This window comes from Sturnus vulgaris, chromosome 5, assembly GCF_052056855.1.
Source record: "Sturnus vulgaris isolate bStuVul1 chromosome 5, bStuVul1.hap1, whole genome shotgun sequence".
NCBI classification, from domain to species: Eukaryota; Metazoa; Chordata; class Aves; order Passeriformes; family Sturnidae; genus Sturnus; species Sturnus vulgaris.
In genome coordinates this window covers 7494942-7515990 of record NC_142247.1, presented here as the reverse complement: position 1 = coordinate 7515990, position 21049 = coordinate 7494942, and the positions used below count along the sequence as shown (strand labels likewise).

The window sequence follows — 21049 nt, the reverse complement described above, 5'->3', positions numbered from 1 at the left end:
AGGACTTTTTTAAATATTTGATTTTTAAGACTGACAAGCATACACCTTTCTTGATTTTGTATGGAGAAACCGTCTAGAAATCATCGAAGACATATTGTGAAGACATAATATGTGAAGACATATTAATTAAAGAGATTTGAATGTTTCATGTTTAGCACAGACACAAAGATATGTGGTTACTAGTCACTAATTTTCACACATTGGTGTAAACCAAAATTTAAGGGAGCCTGGCTGAAACATCTTATCTTACTGGACAGCTCAATTCTGGTGCTTTTTGGATAAACAATGTCACTAAGGAATCTTTAAAGCTGAGAAAAGTGGGATTGTTCAGCCTGGAGAAGACTTCGGGGTGACCTCATTGTGGCCTGAAGGGAGCCCGCAGGAAAGATGGGGAGAGACTCTTGACAAAAGCCTGGAGTGACAGGACAAGGGGATAAGCTTCCTCTTCACTAAGAGAGGAGGTTTAGATGGGATATGAGGAAGAAATTGTTCCCTGCGAGGGTGCTGAGGCCCTGGCACAGGTTTCCCAGAGAAGCTGTGGCTGCCCCTGGATCCCTGGCAGTGTCCAAGGCCAGACTGGATGGGGCTCTGAGCAAGCTGGGATAGTGGAAGGTGTCCCTGCCCATGGCAGGGGGTTGGGACGAGATGATCTTGAAAATCCCTCCAAACCCAGAGCAGGCTGTGATAATTCAGGCGGTCAATAAAGCGCAGAACGGCGCTCGGGGAGCACCGCGCTCACACAGAGCGGGGAGCCCGGAGAAAGATCCCGGCCGGCACCGCGGCCATGGCTGGGCGGGGCGCGGCGTGACGTCACGAAACAGGGAGGGGCGCAGCCCAGCGCGGTGTGTGACGTCACGGGGCGGAGCTGGAGAAGGGCGGTTCGCGCTGTGCGTGACGTCGCGGGGCGGGGCGCAGCCCAGCGCGGTGTGTGACGTCATGGGGCGGGGCGTGAGTTCGTGACGTCACGAGGAGGGGCGGGGCGCAGTGCAACGCGGCGTGTGACGTCACGGGGCGGAGCGGGACAGGCGCGGTTCATCGCGGTGTGTGACGTGCCGGGGCGGAGCGGGGCGGTGCCCGCCGTGTGTCGGGGCAGCGATGGGGGCACAGCTCAGCGTGGTGAGTGCCCGGGGTGCGGCCGGGAGCGGGGTCCCTTCCTGCCCAAGCCCGGCTCCGCCCGCAGCGCTCCGGGCCGTGGCGGTGTCCCCGCCGCCCGGGGACCGCGCGGTGCTGGAGCCGGTGCCGGTGTCCCCGCGGTTCGCCTGAGGCGCTGCGGAGGCTCCAGGGCCGTGTTGGTGCCTGTGCCTGTGCTGGCTGCCTGGCCGGCGGCTTCTGCCGTCCCAGCTCCGCGGATATCTGTTGTTGTTATGGTTGTTACTGTTGTTTTTGTTATTGTTGGAGGCTCTGAATGCTTGTGGTTTTTCCCCCGTCGGAATAATTTCAGGCTGTAGGAGCGTAGGTTTAGAGTGGCTGAGGAAGAAATTCTTCCCTGTGAGGGTGGTGAGGCCCTGGTACCGATTGCCCGGAGTTGTGGCTGCCCCATTCCTGGCAGTGTCCCAGGCCAGGCTGGATGGGGCTCTGAGCAATCTGGGATAGTGGAAGGTGTCCCTGCCCGCGGTTTTGGAACGAGATGATCTTTAACACAAACCATTGCACGATTGTCTCTATGATCATGCCTGCTGAGCAGTGGGTCTGCAGCGCTGTTAGCCTCTTTTCTCAGCTGCTTGTTGCAGTTCTTTGCTCCTGTGCTCGAACACTTTTTTCTCTGGGTTTGTGAGAGGGGCAGGAGGGAGCTGCATCCAGCATGTGCTCCTTTGGGTACAGCTGCTCATAAGGTGCACGGAACAGAGGAGATGAGGCTAAAGCTGCACAAGCGAAGAAATCCCTTTATCCTCTCGTTGGCTTCTGAAACAGATGAGTTTAGCTGAGATTACTTCAAAAACGGAGTTTTGGAAGCCGAGGGTACGAGGATTCTCATGCCAAGGCAGGGCTTGGTTTGTGTGTTTGTAGGGCAGGGCAGTGCTGGAGTGTTGGACTGTGCTCTGCTCACCACGCCCTGGCAGTGCAGTCTCCATGGCTTTTCTCTTTGTTATCACACAGAGGCCTCTTTCCATTAATAAAAATTCCTGCTCAGTTACTAATTCTGCCTTGTCTGTTCGCAAAGATTTGTGCAGCTGGAAATGATGAGTCACAAGGTCCCCATTTAGTGATTCCCAGGCCTTGTGGTCAGCCTGTTGCTCTCTGCTGCTGGAGACCTGATGCTGTGCAGTTATCTTCATTAATATCTTGGTCTGCCTTGTGGTGAGAGTATAGAGCTACTTTTAACTCAGAGAATGCTTTTCTTAGCAAGTATGACTTTTTGTAATCATTCAGCCTTCAGTTCTTCCCCTTTTTTCTGCCCACCTGGTGATAGATCTGAGTAAGGGGCTAAAATAGCTTTCTGAATTAGAGGGTGTGCTGTTTCTTTCCAGGCCAAATCCCATGAGACTTTTGCACTAATTGACCATGAATAACAAATTGCTTTCCACAAGGTTAATGCTGTGTTAAAATTATTTCTCATTGCCTGACAACAGCAGCACTATGTCTTTGTTCATTTTAGATAACCACATTTGGAAATGAATCTGATTTAACTTATTTATGTCTCATTTGAAGCACCTGCTGCAGAGTCAGCTTGCTGTTGCCACCAGACCTCACTCACATGTTAATTTCTCTTTAAGGACCTTACTTGCTGCTCTGTCGCCTTCAACAACTTCCCTCCTTCTGCCCTTTTTTGTGACTTTTCTTCCCAGAGCTGCAGTAATCTGGTGGATCTATGAGAGTTAAGGAGTAATTTTCCTGTAAACTTCAGCTTCTTCAGAAACAACCTGTATGGAGCTATTTCAGTATTCCCAAATAAAACTGCAGTGTGTGTATGGCATGGTGTGCCCTCAGGCTGTACACAATGATGATATATTTAAAACCTGTATTTTAAGGAGAGAGAATTTATGCTGTCCCAGAGTTCTATTATTAATAATGTAGGAGTTTTTATAGCCGCCTGAGGGACTTTCACAGTTACACAAATGCCATTCTAAAATACTATTCGGGTCCCTTTAAAATAAAATGAAAGTGAAAGCTAAGCAGGCAGAACTTTGAGCTCTTTTTTTTTTTTTACTATAGTCATGCTTTTCCCCTCTCCTCTGTTGAAGTGTTGAATAATAAGTTACTGGGTCAGAGAGGATTTTTATAAGTAGTTGTGCAGTTTATTCTCCTGCCCCAATGTGAAGAGAGGGTGGTGTGGTGTCAGAGCATAATCTGTTCCTGTCTTATAAAGTTTCAGATGTGGGGAAAATGATGATAAAGGGACAAGAAGGGCTGTCCCTTGGCTGTGTCCTGCAGCTTGGCAGCTTTCCCAGGGAAGAGATGCTACTCTGAGCCGGAGGGTGTGTGCATGTGCCAGCACCCAGCAGCAGTGTGGCATGGCTGGCAAAGCCCTGCTCAGCTGCCAGAGAGAGTATGGGGTCTGTGGTCAAGTGGAGATCCCAAATTATGGGGTGGCCTGTGAAGGAGTCTGTGCAACAGTGGCCCTTATGTGCAGATGGCAGCAGCTGGGGAGCCTGGAGGGTGGGCACACTCTGCCTGGGCAAGGGATCCACCTCGTACAGGTGTGTGGGTATGGAATTCCCACTCATGGACCTTCATCCCCATCGGTGGGGAGGGGAACAGGATGAGCCCTTCAGTGCTGTTTGTGTGGGTCAGTGTTGATCAGTATGGTCAGCCACATATTTAGGTTGGATATTAGGAAAAGGAACCTTCCCCCAAAGGGTGGTTGGGCACTGGAACTCCACAGGGAATGGTCACAGCCCCAAGCCTGACAGAGTGCAAAGGAACATTTGGACAAATGTTCTCAGGCACAGGATGGGATTGTTGGGGTGTCCTGTGCAGGGCCGGGGATGAACTGGATGATCCTGATGGGCCCCTCCCAACTCAGGATATTCTGTGATTCTCTGTATATTTGGACACGTGTGCTCTGTGCCTGCTGGAGATGGGGATTTGGCCTCCCTGTCAGGAGACCTGGGGACATGGAGGCTGTGACAGCCTCACTTTGTGTCCAGCTGCCAGCGTGGCAGCCCCGTGCTTGTGCCTCAACACAGGAGTGATGCCATAAAGCAAATCTGTGGGTTTAGGATTTTTTAAATATTTTTTTTAAATAATGCTTCTTCTTGCTCAAATAAACACATTATTTTTAGTGGTCAGATTGCCACGGCACAGTACCCTATTCCTTGTCACCCAGATAACTCTCTCTCATTCTGCACACGTGTCTGACTCTGTTTCTGTGCTGCTGCAGTTGCGTCAGGTTGTGACATACCCACTATGGCTGATCTACAGCACCGTCATGAGGCTTTTCAGGAATCCCCAGCCTGCAATTACCCTGAAGGACCCAGAAGTGAAGTATGCACTGAGGCTCATTGATAAGGAGGTAGGTGCACGTGTAGAGCTGAGCATGTCCTCTCCGTGGGTGCTGTGAAATGCTTACAGCTTCTGAAGTCTTGGGTGATGTCCCAACGGGGTGGATACTTTTGTCCTGAGGCTAGGACTTCTTTATAAAAGCTCTTTGTGTGGTGAGTTCTGCAGTTCTGCAAGCAGCTTGTTTCCAAACAGTTTAGAGTGGAGAATGCTGCTTAGGAATCATCACAGTCACATGTCTCATGTTGTGGAGTACATCAGCACAAATTCCCAAACTGAGCACCACTGGCTGGGCTAAGGGACACAAGTCCTGCTGTCAGGCAGAGCAAGCAGCTTTTTCATGGTCAGTGGCATTCAACAGCAGCTGTCAGAACTACGTTGCTGCTGGTTCATACTGGTGGATACCAGTTTGTTGATACTGGTTCCTGTTACTGGATTGGTGTACTGGAATGTGTTACAGGAATAAAGGTGTTTAAATCATGCAGTCCTGATAGCACCTGAACTGTCTCAACTTCTCTTTCTCTCTGTTAAAAGTAAAGCCTCCTGGTACAAAATTAAATTCTTGCTCAAGTGGGGTACCAGAGGAAAGTCATGATGTTTCCAGGGGTGGATCTTGCCATCAGAAGTTGGTTACTATGCTTGTGGGAAGTGAGCCAAAGCCACCAAAGTTGAAAAGTCTGGGTTTCCCTTAGGTAAACCAACCATCAAAAGCATGAGAGAGAAATCTTGGCTTTTCAGGTATAGAGTCACACCTGAGGATATTTTTAGCGTTGACTTTTTAAGGTTTTGAGCTATTCAGAATCAGAAGACTTTGGACTGGAACAGAGCTTTGTTTGAGGTGCACTCATAACTTGGCTTTCACTGGTTCTGCCAAAGGAAACAAAAGAAATACTGTCATTTTGAATCCTGGATTTGTGGGAACTGGGAGCTTCCCTGTGACTTGGGCTGAGCTACATTGCTGAATTTATTTCCCAGATGTACTGCAACCACACTGTTACTATAGGCTCCCTACTTCTCATGAGGTCAGGAAAGGCTGAGGGAATTGGGATTGTTCAGCCTGGAGAGGAGAAGGCTTTGGGGTGACCTCATTATGCCTGAAGGGAGCCCACAGGAAAGATGGAGAGAGACTCTTGACAAGGACCTGGAGTGACAGGACAAGGGGAAATGGCTCTAAAGTGACAGAGAGCAGGGATAGATTGGATATGAGGAAGAAATTGTTCCGTCAGGGTGGTGAAGCCCTGGCACAGGTTTCCCAGAGAAGCTGTGGCTGCCCCTGGATCCCTGGCAGTGTCCAAGGCCAGGCTGGATGGGGCTCTGAGCAACCTGGGATAGTGGAAGGTGTCCCTGCCCATGGCAGGGGGATAAACTGGGTGATCTTTAAGGTCCTTTCCACCTAAATCCTTCTATGATTCTATAATGTGTCCAAATTGTGTCTGCTACACCTGTGTTTTGAACAGAGTCTCGAGGCTGCTTCCTAGTGCATGGCATAGGAAAAATCTTTTATAATATAGTTAGATGTGCTAATTTAGTTCATACCTTGAAAAAGCCAACAACTTCAGTTTGGTTGGTTTTATAATGGTGTATATAATTAACTTGTTGCCTTTCAGTGGCTTTGGCAAAGCACCAGCCTGCAAAAACTTCTCCAGCTTTGCATTTGACAAGGATGGAAGACTCCTTGACACTGCAGCTTGAGACAGAAGTGTGTGGCCAAGGGCTTCCAGGTGCTTTGGGCAGTGCCAAAGGCCAGTGACCACCTGCTGGAAGCATATCCTGATCTAAGGCTGTAATCCTGCCCTGATGACACCTTGCAGAGTGGCAGGCTCAGTGTCCTGGCTGTGTGAGAGAGAGAAGCACAGGCATGCTGATCTAGGTATTGGGGATTTCCTGATCCTCTTAGTTTCTCACAATTGCCTCATGATGCACCAAAATATTTGTTTGTAGTCACCTTCAGCTAAACTGTCTCGACTTCAATCGGTCAGGTGATTAAGTGGCAATTCAGAGCTTTGTTCTTTCTGCATACTGTTAAAGACAGCATAATAAAAATGAAGCATTATTGGCAAAATCCAATGATTTCCATAGAGTGCTGAAATGCCCATACAGAAACAGCAGCAGTGTTAGGTCCACATTAGTTGTCTTTCTAAAGGAATTTTCAATTGGAAGGCACTACTCTTGAATAGACATAAGTACAGAGAAGCCCTTTTGAGACTGACAACCAGTTCCCTTCTTCCTTCAGGATTTGCTTTAAATTGAGGTACTGTGAAGAAAATTTCATCAGTATGACCATAGTAAGGGAAGATGAGACAAACTGTGAGGAAGAAATAGGTCTCCATTGGCTACTTTTAAAACAGTTAAGCAAACAAAATAAGGATTACAAAAACAGAAGGTCACTGGGTGAGGCATTAGGCTGTATGCTGTTTCTTTCTGTCTTTTTTTTTTGCTGTGTCTTTTGCTCCTGTGAATATGACATGATTTTTCAAATATAAAACTTACATAATATAAGAAATAATATTTAATTACTTATTGCCAAGATTTTATTCAAGGTGTGACTTTGCTAAAGATTAGATTAATTATCCCAGCAGGACTGCATATATTGTCATAATTTTGTTCATATGTAAGTACAGTGCTCTTTTCAATTTCATTTATGGATTAATTCAGGTTAATTAATTTTAATTAATTAAAATTAATTTTTACAGGGAAAATATTTTTAAGGACCTTACCATAGCAAAAGAAACCAGGTTGCTGCTTCCATTGAAATGATTAATTCATCTGATTTTGAGAAATGAAAATGAGAATACTTTGTCCTTGAAATGTTGCCTATTTAAACTTGAAATGAGAATTAAAGAGCTAATTAATATTTATCTTGAGGCCTTCTCACAGAAAGCAGTGTAAATGTCCATAATATTTGAAAGTTATCACTTAGTCTTAATCTGCACACAAGTATCATTAAGTGTCATTAATTCCTAATCCTGCAGGATGCCAGACTTGTCTTGTTTTAGAAGTAAAATCACAAACATGAAATCCCAACAACAGAGCTGACTGTTTCTTTGATTTTCCTCTTTCAGGAAGTTAGTCATGACACAAAGAGATTTCGATTTGCTCTCCCTTCCATGGAGCACGTTCTGGGTCTCCCTCTAGGTATGTTCCTTATGAAGAATCCAAGTGTTGCTTGCATTAATTATACAAGAGATTTTGTGGGGGTTTTTCCCCCTACGTTTTGAATTTGGAATACTGCTCGTGTGGCTGGAGCTGTTAGTGAGAGCTCTGCAAGGTTATCCTCGTGCTGTGAGTAATCCACAGTGTACAGAGTGAACATCCAGCTTGTTTCTTTGGAGAGAGTAGGAACAAACACAGGTCTTCACTTGTACTTTTCCAGTCTCAGCTTTCCAGCATGTGTTATTCCTGTGGGGCTGAATCCCTGCAGTCCTTTTCCATGCCTTGAGGCACCACTCACATCCACTTCTCCTCTAACCCTGTGGTTTACCAGATGATCTCCTCACTTCTGAATTTCATGGAACTTTTGAATCACCCAGGGATAGATGTTTCTAAAGGCTCTGCCACGGGGTGTGGTGCCTTCCATAACAGCTTAGTGCCATTGTTTCCTCCTGCTTGTATAAAGAGCATTTAATTGTGACTTGTGTTTAATAGGACTTCCACTTTAACAAGCTACTACAGTGATCCCTGCGTGGTTGTTGTCAGCACCTTTTCCAGGTGTTAAGTTTCTTCTTGTTTGGGGTGTTAGAAGTCTCTTGATCTTTTTAGTAGCCATGAAAGCAAAGCTCCTTTCCCTGGCTTGTCCAAAATGGACATTGAAGAGTGGTTTGCAGAGTGAGACTTGGCAAGCAGAGAGAGCTGAAAGCTGCAGAGGATGGAAAAGCAGCTGGGAGCAGCAGAGCTGCAGTTGGGTGGCAGATGATGTTTATTCCAGCACCAGCATTTGTCTTTTATTACCCAAAGCACTGAAAGCTTCATTCTGAGGGAGAGGGTTGTATGTGGCCCCATGTCCTGTCAGGGTGGAGTAAAGCTCTAACAGGTGAGGGCATGAAGCATGTTTTCTCTCTGGGAGGGGCACTTTTTCTCCTTTGTACCAGTTCTTGTGAGATGTGCCCCAGCAGCAGCCCCACTGTGCAGGCTGACAGTCTGCAGTGGTCACCAGGGGTCTGTGGGTGTGTGCCTGCAGCCACTTCTGCCCTAGAGAAGGAGCAGGAGCTCCCTGCTGCAGCTCCCTCCAGCATGTCTGTAGCATGTCTGTAGGCTGTGCTGGGGCAGTTACTGTAATATGATGTCCATGTAAAGCTGCAGGTGAGTTATGGTTGCTCATATTCCCCAAGTCCCCAGGTAGCACATCTTCCTTCACCTAGCACTCTGTAATCCTTCTGAAGTGAGGAATTAACCATGCCTGAAGGGTCAGCTGCTTCTGGAGCTAATGTAATATGGTTATTATGATCATTTGCAAACCAGCTCCTGGTAAAATCCTCTCTCTTTGTGTTCCTGTAACAGGCAGAGGAGCTGTGCCATCATTGGAGATGCTTTGTTCGTTGACCTAATGGTGATAAAAAAAACAAAACTCAAAACCTCTCACTTCCCCCCTGGTTAATCTTCACTTGGGTGTCTTCAGAATGCTGGAATTTTATAGGAAAACCTTCCATAGAAGCTAGTTCTTCTCTTGTTTTTTTCAGAAAAAAAAGATGTAGATATTGAGAAGAGAACCTGTTGTAGAGAGCTCAGAGGATGTGAGACAGATGGAAATGTGGTTGCTGCAGTCACATGTTAAGCTGGAGGAATAGCAGGGTTAGAAAAGTGCTTTGTGTCTGGGCAGCCTTAGCAAAGGCAGCTGGAGAGCTGCTGGAAGACATGAGGTGTCTGTGGTCAAAGCAAGAACAGCTACAAACTCAGTTTTAACTAAGCTCTGGCAGTTTACAACTGATACATTTTAATAAAGACCTGTGAACAGCACTGGACAGTTTTCCCCTCCTGTGTCCATTTTATTTGTCTGTACAGGAGAGACAAATCCCATCTTTTGAAAGACCACAGGTACAGTTCAGGTTTTGGTAAATGTAAATGCATGAAGTTATGATTGACACACAGAATTAGCAGTGGAGTTGTCTGTCCTTCCAGGTAGATCTGTGCATGACTAACAATTCTGGCAAGGTGTTGCAATGTCAGGAAAATAAGAAAGGAAGAAGTGATGCCCCTAAAGAAGGTAGTTAGAGCTTTGAGGCTGTATTTCAGTCCATGCCAACTCAGCACATCCACTGAAAGAAAAATATTATGAAAGAAAACTAATTTTGGGGTTTTTTTCCCTGCAACAGGGCAGCACATCTACCTGTCTGCACGGATTGATGGAGCTCTGGTTGTCAGACCTTACACTCCAGTTTCCAGTGACGATGACAAGGGCTTTGTGGATCTTGTTGTCAAGGTGAGAATGTCACACTCTCTTCCTAGGCTGGGCAGCTTCTGAGCCGCCTTTACAGTGCCTTGATGTGAAGTTTGGTGTGCTGACTTCTCTTCAGGACTGTGCCATTATCTACAGCCCACATGGCATTTGCTGCCACTTCTTTAGTGAGGCTGTCCCATGAGATGCTGTGTCATTTTCCATCCTCTCTGTAGACCTGCAGATGTTTATATGCTTTTTAATCCTTCTAGAATAAGGAATTAACCTTGCCTGAATGGGCAGCTGCTTCTGAAGCTAATGGAGTTTGGTCATTATGCTCACTGAGGTTGGTGGTCATTATCATTACTGATCCAGGCAGTGGAAATGATTGATTTAATTGTTAAGAAAGTGATTTTAACTCTTGTGATAATGTACTTTTGTTTTTCCTCTTGGTAGCTAGACTGCCTATCTTTTAAAGCTGTTAGGAATTTAAAATATGAATATCTGCACTGGATTTCCTCTTAGAATTTTGCTCTTTGAAATCAGTGTTCTGTTTTTTTTTCTCTATTTTTCTAGCCCCTTTTAAACTTGGGTGTAATTTGTGTTGATTATTATCAATATTTTCTGTGTTGCAGAATTACAGTGGAGAAATCACTGGTGCCTGTCTAAAGATTGGGGCAGGAGTGGCATTTTGATCTTTTGTCAGTCAGACATTGCATTTCTTTATGGAGTAGTTGTGTTGTTTGCATGAAGACTATTTGTACCTAAAAATTTGAAAGGCAAATGCTCTTCTCTGAGCTGTGAGATTGAATTGCTTCGTTATTGTTTTTAACAGGTCTACTTCAGAGGTGTCCATCCCAAATTTCCTGATGGGGGGAAGATGTCTCAATACTTGGACAGCCTGAAAATAGGGGACACCATTGACTTCAGAGGACCAAGTGGCCTCCTTGTGTACAAAGGAAAAGGCAAGGCTGGTTTGGAAACAGAATTTACCCAGAATAAACAGTACAGGAAAAATGTCTTATTACTACAGAAGTGCTTTTTATTGATGCTGTTCTCAAGTAAGGGATGGATTTTTTCCATGCTTATGTGGACATAGTTTATACACTGGCAAAAACACTGGGTATTTGCACTGTCCACTGCTAATTTCTCAAGTAAAAATTAACTTTATGAGTAGGCATTACTTTTATGTCAGTGTAAAATCTCTCGTGTTAGTATAATGCAGCCACAAATGTGTCACAAAAAGCTTCTGGCAGTTTTGTGTGGAGCAGAGCTCTGACACGTGGTTTTCTAGAGCTTTGTATGTAGCATTCATGTTATCCTGGATGAACAGAACTGTGAATACAACACAACATTTTGGGGAGTTTCAGACTCTGTTGTATATGGCTGAAATAGGCAAATCAGCTCAAAAAGAGAAAGATTTTAAAAACCCACCATGCTGCGTATTTTGTGTTTACCCTTAAAATAATCTGCTCAGGGGAAATAAAACCTCTGAGCAGATCAATTCCTTCGTGTGGAACTGTTTCCAGAATCTGGGCTTGTGAATGTCACTGGGAGTATGGGATGTGAGCAAATGGAAATTTTGTGGTGTGTATGTGGGCTGTGGACAGGATAAGTCATAACCCATGTCAGTGTCTGAAGTTACCACCTCATGAATTAAAATCGTCTTTCAGAATTGCTTTTATTCATGACATCTTCACCTTTTCTGTTCCCTGGGAGGGAAGGGTGACAGGGCTGAAACAAAATGAATTTAGCAGGATGTGCTGGAAAGGGATAACAGGAGGTGTTTCCTGCTTGCTTCAGTGTTTTCCATCTCTTTCTCTCTTCAGGCAAGTTTGATATTCGGCCAGAAAAGAAAGCTGAACCGGTCACCAAGACAGTGAAATACGTGGGGATGATTGCAGGGGGGACTGGTAGGTATCTGTAAGGATGCATCTGTGGTTTCTGACAGCTGGTAGATGTATTTGCTCACATTTTCCCACTTGTCCCTTCTTTTACTCCCCATCCTCACATCACTGACCTGCCTCTCCCTTCCAGGGATAACACCTATGCTGCAAATCATTCGAGCAATCATAAAGGACAAAGATGACCCCACCATTTGCCAGCTGCTGTTTGCTAATCAGGTAATTCTGTCCTTTTTTTTTTCTGCTTGTAGTATTTTAGTTACCTAGCAGGACTCCACTCAGCAAATGAAATCACAGAGATGCAAACCCCGAGGGGAGAAGTGAACTGAAATGTTGGAAACCTCCCATATAAAAGCACTGTGATAAATCGAGGGTTTAGCATTACTACAGAAATGTTTGCTAATGTTTGCCTTCCTGTGACTCATTGCTCTGTTTCTAATCCAGTTTATAAATGCTAAAGCCCTGCATTCCTTTGTGGAAGTTGTTCATGTTTTGGCCAGACTTTCAGAGCCATCTTTCTTAGTGGAAACATGAAAGGGGTGGACATTTGTCTCCTCCATCAATTTTAACTCCCCAGCTTTGCAGCAGTGTTTGTCTGTGGAATCTTTCTGTCTGAGGAAAGCCCTTCTTTGCCTGATGTCTTCCTCTGTTAATCTTTCTGCTTTTTAATTTCTCCCTCTAATTAATATTTGTGTCTGGATTATGAGTCATTATTTGTGGTGAGCTTCACTTCGTGCTTGTGGTTTTTAGCTTCTTTAGGCTCTCCTCTATTTTTCTACTCATATTCAGAGTGTGCTCATTTCATTTGTGCCATGTCTTGGCCTACAAGAAAGATGGAGAGAGACTCTTGACAAGGGCCTGCAGTGACAGGACAAGGGGGAATGGCTTCACACTGACACAGAGCAGAGTTAGATGGGATATGAGGAAGAAATTGTTCCCTGTGAGGGTGCACAAGTTGTCCAGAGAAGCTGTGGCTGCCCCTGCATCCCTGGCAGTGTCCAAGGCCAGGCTGGATGGGGCTCTGAGCAACCTGGGGGGTGGAACTGGATAGGCTTTAAGGTCCCTTCCAACCCAGGCAGTCCTGAGTTATAACCTGAGGTTTTTCTGCCCAGGAGCTATGATCCAAGTGCTGAGATTCCCTGTTCTGAGGAGCCCTGCCAGTGCTCTCTGCTGCTGGCTGGAGCCCTTGGATTTGGCATAAAGTGCAGTGATATCAGGGTAGGAGGGCCAGGATTTGCTAGGAATGATTCAGAATGGCTAATACAAAGTTGGAGCTGCTTTAGTAGCCTGGGAAACCCTGCAGCTAGGAGGGAGAGCCTGGGGAATAGTGTCCTGCCTGTTAACAGTCCTGGCTTTAGAGAGTCCTTGCACCCAGTAACTCCACCAATAGAAAGGAACTTTTTAAAACATTTTAAAGTGTTTAAAACAATGTACATGGGCTCCTACTGTGCTTCTGGCTGACACACTTGGAATTGGCCAGAGCCAGTAGGAGTTTTTCTGGAGCACCCACAGGTGCAGATCCAGGAATAGCACCTTCTCTGGAATAGCTGCTGCACATTCCTCCCTATCCCCACAGTTATGGACTCTGTGCCAAATAACTATGGCTGCAGGGGTGGCTGCACTTTCAGTCCCTACCCTTTTCCTTCCTGCCCAGACTGCAGCTGCTCTTAGGGAAATAAGGCTTTCCTTTGGCCTTCAGTGATGTCGCTGCAGGGAGGAGCCAAACTTGATACCCTGAGTAATATTTATTGTTCCAACTACAACTTGATACCCTTTTGGTTGTTCATTCCACACACTTTTTAAAAGCCAACCAGTCTCCATATGGCAGTGCTGATGATACTTGAATTGGCAAAGGTGAAAAACCTGGCATTTCCCTGTCTGGATGGTACTGTATGAAGGGGTAGGGAGATATGTGCAGTCAGGATTAGTTTTTGATGTAATAATGCTAAAAAGGGCTTTATTCTTCTGATTCCCTGATTAAGTGATGGCTTTTCTTTGTTTTATTTTTAGAGGGAAGGCATTGCATGATCAGGATTTGGGAAAGTTACAAGCATTTTATTAGCTCTGCTACAGGCTAGGCATGGAAATAACTTGGGTTTGGTCTCTTCAGCCTTTAAAACAGAGTTGAGTCATCCCTTCCGTCTCTCAGGGCTGTGCAGTAGCTGCTGCTCTGTGGCCATCTGAGGGCTGCACTGACATGCAGGGTGTGATCATTGTTTTCCTTGTCCTGCAGACTGAGAAGGATATCCTGTTACGTTCCGAGCTCGATGAGATCCAGGCTCAGAATCCCAATCGCTTCAAGTGTTGGTACACGCTGGACACAGCACCTGAAAGTAAGACCCAAAGTGCCACTTCATGTGGAACTCATGAGTATTAATGTGCTTTACAGGAGACATGCTATGCCATGTGTGTATTCCTGAGCTTCATGATTCATTTCCTGCTTAGTGAACGTCTGAGTGCCTCCAGTAACGTCATTCTCCATGCAGGGATGCACACAGGCTCAGGTGTTAGCAGGGAAGTGTTCCCAAAGCTCACCTCGGGCCAGTGGCAGTGCAGTGTTCCTCCCGTGGGTACACCTGAATATTTACCATTGTCTCCTGTGGAGGGTGACCTTTTCTCCTTCCCCACAGACATAAATATAACATGTTATCCTTGTGTTTGGAGCCTGCCCTGAGGCAGCTGCAGTTCCAGAGGCCCTGTGTAGCTCCCAGGCACAGATCCCTGCCTGAGCTTGCTGAACAAGCTCGAGGAAGAGAAGGCTAAACAGTGTCATTCCTTGTGGTTTTCCTTTCTTACCATTCCTTGTCCTGCCCCCCCCGCCCCCAATCAGGCTAGATTTACACTCATGTTCAGTGGGAGTTTGGGGCAGAGAAGGAAAAGCCACATGCCTCCTCTTCCTTGTGACCAAGAATACACCTCTGGTATGCTGAGGGAAGCGTCTTGCCCTCCTCACAGTCTGTTGCTGTTGTATCATCCACTGCACTTAGTGTTTTCCTGGAATTTCTGATCCCCTTCTCTGGGGAAATTGTGAACTGATCTTAGCAGTTGGGATAAAAGTTCCTCCTTGGGCCTCCTCAAGGCTGTTCTGCAGACTTTCACTGTCGTAGGTGAAACCTGACCAAAACTGAGATTAAAAAAAATGTGCCAGTCTTATGGTTCTCAAAAGTTTGGGTCAGCAAAAGTTTGTTCAGCATCCAGGGCTGGAGATGTGAAGGCTAAACCTGAATCCCAGTGAAACTGTCACTGTAAGTGTTCCAACTGGGAACAACTTCATCAGCTGGATCTCTCCTTTCTAAAGGGAATTGTATCTCTCTTTTCTTCCTTTTAACCTCATTCCCCTTCCCCTACTTTCACTTCTTTAAACAGATTGGGATTACAGCCAAGGATTTGTGAACCAAGAGATGATCAGAGACCACCTGCCCCCACCTCAGAATGATGTTCTGATCCTCATGTGTGGACCTCCTCCAATGATCCAGTATGCTTGCATTCCCAACCTGGACAAACTGGGCTATGCCAAGGACATGAGGTTCTCCTTCTAAACATGACTGTTATTCAGGGATCTTGTGTATAAGGGAAGAAAAAAAGAACATCTAACGGGGAACAGGACAAAGTTACAGAGGTGGCTGATGCACAGTGCTGGGAAAATATATTTACATTAAAAATGCTTCATATTTTCAGATTCTCTGGCAAGTAAGACACATAACTGTGCTAAACCTGTGTGTGGAGAGGTGGTGATGCCTCGTGCTCTGTGTTGTGTGCTCCATGTCCAGGGAGGACAGTGCAGCTGCTCAGGGCAGCACACACTCACTTAATGCTTTTTCTTAGTGCTGTAATCAAGTGGCAGTAATATCCTACTTCCTAACACTGTGCATACCCAGGATTTTATTCAGTATGAACTATGTAAAGTGTTGGATCATTCACCTTGCTTATGCCAAATTGTAATCCTTACAGAGCTCTGAGGGCCAGGAGTGTTTGCCTTGTATCCACAACCTTTGCAACGTCAGTTTAAAGGTGTTTGTTGAGTTGAAGGATGCCAGTTAGCCATTTATGACTGAAGGTGTTGCAGCTGCCTCATTAATCAAAACAGAGAGGTAGGGCAGTGATAAAAAAATGAGTTTCCTTTGGGTTTTAGAATAGCCTCTCTCAAGTGCAAACACTTACCCATCTGGTCACAGTTCTCATCCCTGAGCAATGAAAGAAACTACAGAAGGTGTCTCTGGGTACTGTTCCACAAGTACCTTGAATTTTTTGCTTGATAATATGTGGGATACTGAAAAAAAAATTATTAATTTTGTATTTACTCCTAAGTACTGGCCGATGGCATAGGAGTACAAAAGCAGTTCTTCTGCATGTCTTGTGCAGTGATAAAAAATGCTAGGTGGAAACTGGATGAGGTTTTCTTGTCAGTTGTTTTTCAGAGATGGATTTGGACTGAAGGGAGCCCAGGTTTCATTGCCAGGGGGGTTTTGGCAGGCAGCCCTGCTCTGGGTGCAGTAGCATCCAATCTCCTCCATGTCTCAATCAGGCAAAGCTCCCCAGGGTTTGCCTGGTAAGGATGCATGGGAAAAGCCTTAAGTCATCAAACTGACAGCAAATTCAAGTGTCTCACTGAGTCTAAAACTGTTTCCTAGAAGCTGTTTACTACAGATTCATTTTTTATTTTTTTTAATATCCTTTTTTTACAGCAGTCTTTTACCTAGTTTTTAGGACACAGGAGGCATCTTGTGTGCCCAACCTTCTGCTTCTGACCAGCAGAGATGCTGCTGAGGTAAGAGGTGTCCTGCAAGGAGTCTGGGAAACTAAAAACCTTGTTCTGGTGATGACATCAGAGTGACTGAAAGGATATTTAGTCATGTATGAAGTACTGTGGGTGCTGAGGTAGCTACAAGGGTCAATGTACAATAGCAATTTTTAAAAATTGGGTAGGAATTTGAGGTTATAGCTCACTGTGTTTTCTTTTGTGCCCGTACCACAGGTGGGTACTGTGTATTTAAAAGGTTCATTTTTCAGCAAGAAAAAAGGCAAAGATACTGCAGTTAATTTAAGGAACCTCAATTACATAATATTGTTATTAATTTTATTAATTTGACGTTTGCCTCAAGTCTTGAATTTTTGATGTGTGCTTCTGAAACTTGTTCTTTAATATTATGCTCCAAAGTTGAAATACTACTAAATTTTTCAAGTTCTTGTCCTTTTTTTGAAAGGCAAAAAAGCAGAAATATGAGAGAAGTGATCTTGCTGCTGGTCTGTATCACTGTGGGATATGCATAGATTTTTTTCATTATTGTATTTACCAAGGTCATTCCCATCCTTTTTTATCCTGAATAAAGTTTTGGAAAGCTGAGTTTCATGAGAACTGGTTCATATTTTGATTATTCTTAACTTGGATTTTCCCTTGGCACCAAAATTAGTGGGTAAATCCAAAATGTCCTTGAAGAGCCATAAGATCCAAGATATCCAATCCCCAGTTCCCTCAAGATTTGTTCATTGAAGCTTTTCAGGGTTAATTTAGCAACTTAAGGTTTTAGTGATTTCATGATCAAAACAACAGATCAATAAATCTGTGAAACTTAACTAAAGCTGGCTAAAGTGGTCCCTGCTGATGACTAATCAAAACAACTCATTAAAAAGGAGGTAGGATAATAAAGTAATTCCTGGCTTTCCAACAATAAAAATGCAGTACCAGAGGGTTCTGTTATCACAAGGGTTTGGGGGATATTTGGCAAAAATTTTTGGTGGCTCAGGTTGGACTAAGCTGGAGTCACAGGATCGAGGAGTCCTGTGTCCACTGCACAAGTGTCTTCAGGGAAATCCCTTGATCCCCAAATCCATGTGAGTTCAGTGCAAAAACCCCTGGGAGTTGAAGGGAACAGGATGCTTCTTGAGCATTTTGTGTGTGCTAAATGTTATGTTTGAATTAATGCAAATTTTCCAAGATTGTGTGTTTGGAGTTGCTGGTTTAGGGATGGCCAGGTCTGGGTTTGGATTTGTGGGCACCGAGCACTCCTTGTGTCACCTGTCGGTCTGGATTGGTGGGAATTGTTGAGGAAAGAGAAGAGAATTGAAATGCACAGATCCATTCCTGGAGAAATGATCAGGGTGGGAGAAAAGAGGGTGTGGAACTGCTGGGAGCTCCTGGAACAAGGGAAAGGATCCAAGGATTGGAAGCAAAAGCTGTGGAACAAAGCCTGAAAGGGGGCAGGGAAAAGAGGGAGAGAATCCCTGCTCCAGGAATCCAGCAGGGGCCAGGAGAGGATCATTTTCCATCCCCCAGCTCTTGGTGAAATCCTAATAATGAAGATCAAAGGAAATGATTCATTTGTTATTATGTTTGGAATGAAAGGTGCTATTCCAGAGGGGAATATTCACCTGTAAAAATTCTGTTGGATAAAGGAAAAGAGGGAGGAAGCAGCTGGGGAATGAATAAGGGAATTTTTGGTGGATACAGGGGAAGATTTTGGAATGAGCTCTTGGGTAAAATACACATCATGAGTACCACCAGGAAAAGCCCCAGCTGCCCATATTTCCAAGCTGTGACATTCCAGAGTGGTTAGCACATCCACGTCTATATTCCTTGGATGCCCAGTGCCTTGTTGGGAAGAGATAATATTTGGCAATAAACAAATCCAGGAATGTAATTCCTGATAGTAAAGCCCTGGAGTCCCCAGGTTTTGATATTCTTCCAGCAACCAAATGCAACAGAGGGAATCCTGGAGGAGGTGGAAAACACTGTCACACTGTTGGTGGAATTCCTGGGAAAAGGAAAGCAGCAGAAGCACTAAGAACAGAGCTGGAACCAGACTCCAGCAGGGTAAGGCAGACACCAAATCCTTGGCATTAGAACTGGGCAGGGGTGAGAAGAATTAACTGCTAAATTTGTACCCCATGGATTCCTGAGCAGGAACCCAGCAGGGAAACTCCACCAGAAGATCCAGATTGGGGACTGTTCCCAGATGGGAGCAGTGAGCCTTGGAATTGTCTGAAGGGAAGAAAAAGGCATCCTTTCAGCACAGGGATCAGCTGTGAAACGTGGAGATGTTACCAGACTATTGCTCAGGAGTGTTTAGTTACCAAGCCAAGTCATTCTCTTGCCTTGTGAAGCTCAGGTATCTGGGAAGACCCCTACTCAAGCTGGCTAAAAGTGGTCCCTGCTGATGACTAATTAAAATAACTCATTAAAAAGGAGGTAGGATTGAGTCAATACTCACAAGCCCATCTTGCCAAGATCAGAGTTCTCTGCCTACCCAGGACCCAGCAGCAGCAGGGACATTTCTCCCACTTTCCAGCAGGGACTTTCTCCCTCCACATCCAGGGAACTGCAGTCACTCAGGGAACACCAGCTTAGACCTGGGCCGGGAACAAGAGAGGGACAAGGAATATGACTTGGGAGAAAGCACTTCCCACACCACTCTTGGAATTTTCTTCCCTGTCCCTTCCAGCTTTGGAAGGTTTCTGTGGGAGCCTGATTTATTTGTACAGTTCAGAAGCTGCACATCCCTATAGCATTCCCTTGGGAACGTGACACTCGCCTCATGCATTTAATTTCTTTATCCCAAATATTCTTCCCAATTATCCACAGTGTAGAAAGAAAAAATTTCCCTACTTTCCAGCCCCTCTAGTGTTCAGGATGCCCATTCTGCTGGGGCAGCAATGGACACAGGCTGACTCCCAAGGAAATTGTTGCAGGAAGAGCTGATTCTCCTCTTTTGGGCTCCTGCTAGTTTCATTTGCAGATTTGTTTGATTTGTGGATTGCTGCTTCTGGAGCTGGAGGAAGCCAGCAAAAAGTTTTTTCTTCTGTCTCTCTCTTACTCATGACTCTAAAGACTTTAGAACTTTTTAAATCACAACAGTTTTCAGGGCTGCCTCGCTTGTGGTTTATTACAGTAATTTACTGCCTGCTTCTAGGTTGTCTTTAAATAAACCAAAACAATGTATTTAGTCTGCTGTGGTAATTTTTATATATTTTGTATCCAAGTTCTGTAAGGAATGTGAAGTTTCCAGTATGAAGACACGTGTTGTGTATCTCACGAATCAAAGGTCATTATTGCAGGATTCTTACAGTTGCTTTGGTAAAGAGCCATGGGAAACACTCCCATGTTGTGGGAGCTTGTAGATAAACAGAAAAATCAAATGGAATGAAAACTCGAGATGCAGCTGCAAGAAACATACATTTGCCACCAAAAAAAAAAAAAAAAAGAGGGTGGGTTGTGGCAGAAAGTCAGGACAACTACTTATAAAAATAATCTAAAATACAATTCTCTCCCATGCTGCAAGCAAGATGCTTGTATGAGTGTGTGGCATGCTGCTCCCTCAGCTCCTTTGGGATAAAGTAAAAGGGGATGGATTGTTTGCTCTTCTCTTTCTCTTCATCTTTGCTGCATTTAAACCAAATATTTACTCATTCTGGTAAACTTTCTCATCATGGGCACTTTTCTGGTGTTCCAGATTTGGTGATAAGGGTTGATAACTTTCAAAATAGTGAAGAGGATTCCTGACAGCAGCTGGAGGGGAAGGTATTTCCAACGGGATTATTTTCCCACTTAGTCTATTACACAACTACTGTGGCAGTCCCATCCCTGGCAGTGTCCCAGGCCAGGCTGGATGGGGCTCTGAGCAACCTGGGATAGTGGAAGGTGTCCCTGCCCATGGCAGAGGGTTGGAACTGGATGGGCTTTGAGGTCCTGTCCAACTCAAGCCATTCTGTGGTTCTCATAGGGAGTAAGTCTTTAAAGCTTCAGAGTTCAGACATTGCAGTCTCACAGCAGGATGCTTTTCTAACCTGTTCCAGTAGTCCTAAACCAGTCCATTAGATGTCTCTGGATGTGGCACTTACACACATGGTGGACTTGGCAGGGTTGGCTTACAGTTGGACTCGGTGATCTTGAAGGTCTTTTCTAACCTAAATGATTCTCTTATTCCAAGAACAGGTTACAGATGTGGGTGTGGACTGACCAGATTGTCTTTTCTCCCCAAGTGATCAGACCTTCATAAATCATTTCATTTGGTCACTGATGGGAAAAGAATTTTATGGCACTGTTATCTGTAATTCTGTGAATGCCCAGCATAATCCTGTGTACAGCAATGAATGATTACACACTTCCTTTGTCATTAATAAACCTAGGAAACATCTTCCAACCCTTCAAATTCGAATGGAAGATGAGCTTTTGTTTCTTCTGAAAGTTGAGTTTCACTGAGAATGCAGACCAGAATTTACAAGACTTTTAGTATGTCCCAAGTGAACTTTCACATTATAATTGATTTATACTAACAAAAACTGAGTGCAAACTTGACCCCACTGCAGTCAGGGAGAATCTTTGCCTTCAGCATGGCCA

At 44.9% G+C, this 21049-nt stretch overlaps 1 protein-coding gene across 1 annotated transcript; it reads left to right on the top strand.

Moving 5' to 3' along the window:
- Nucleotides 1–973: 973 nt before the first annotated feature.
- LOC106856198 (NADH-cytochrome b5 reductase 3) lies at nt 974–17059 on the top strand. The gene is made up of 9 exons (XM_088164752.1): nt 974–1116; nt 4322–4453; nt 7503–7575; nt 9750–9856; nt 10647–10781; nt 11646–11724; nt 11849–11934; nt 13949–14048; nt 15082–17059. Exons 1-9 carry the CDS (start codon nt 1096–1098, stop codon nt 15252–15254), a joined length of 906 nt encoding a protein of 301 aa, XP_088020878.1. The 5' UTR covers nt 974–1095; the 3' UTR covers nt 15255–17059.
- Nucleotides 17060–21049: the final 3990 nt, after the last annotated feature.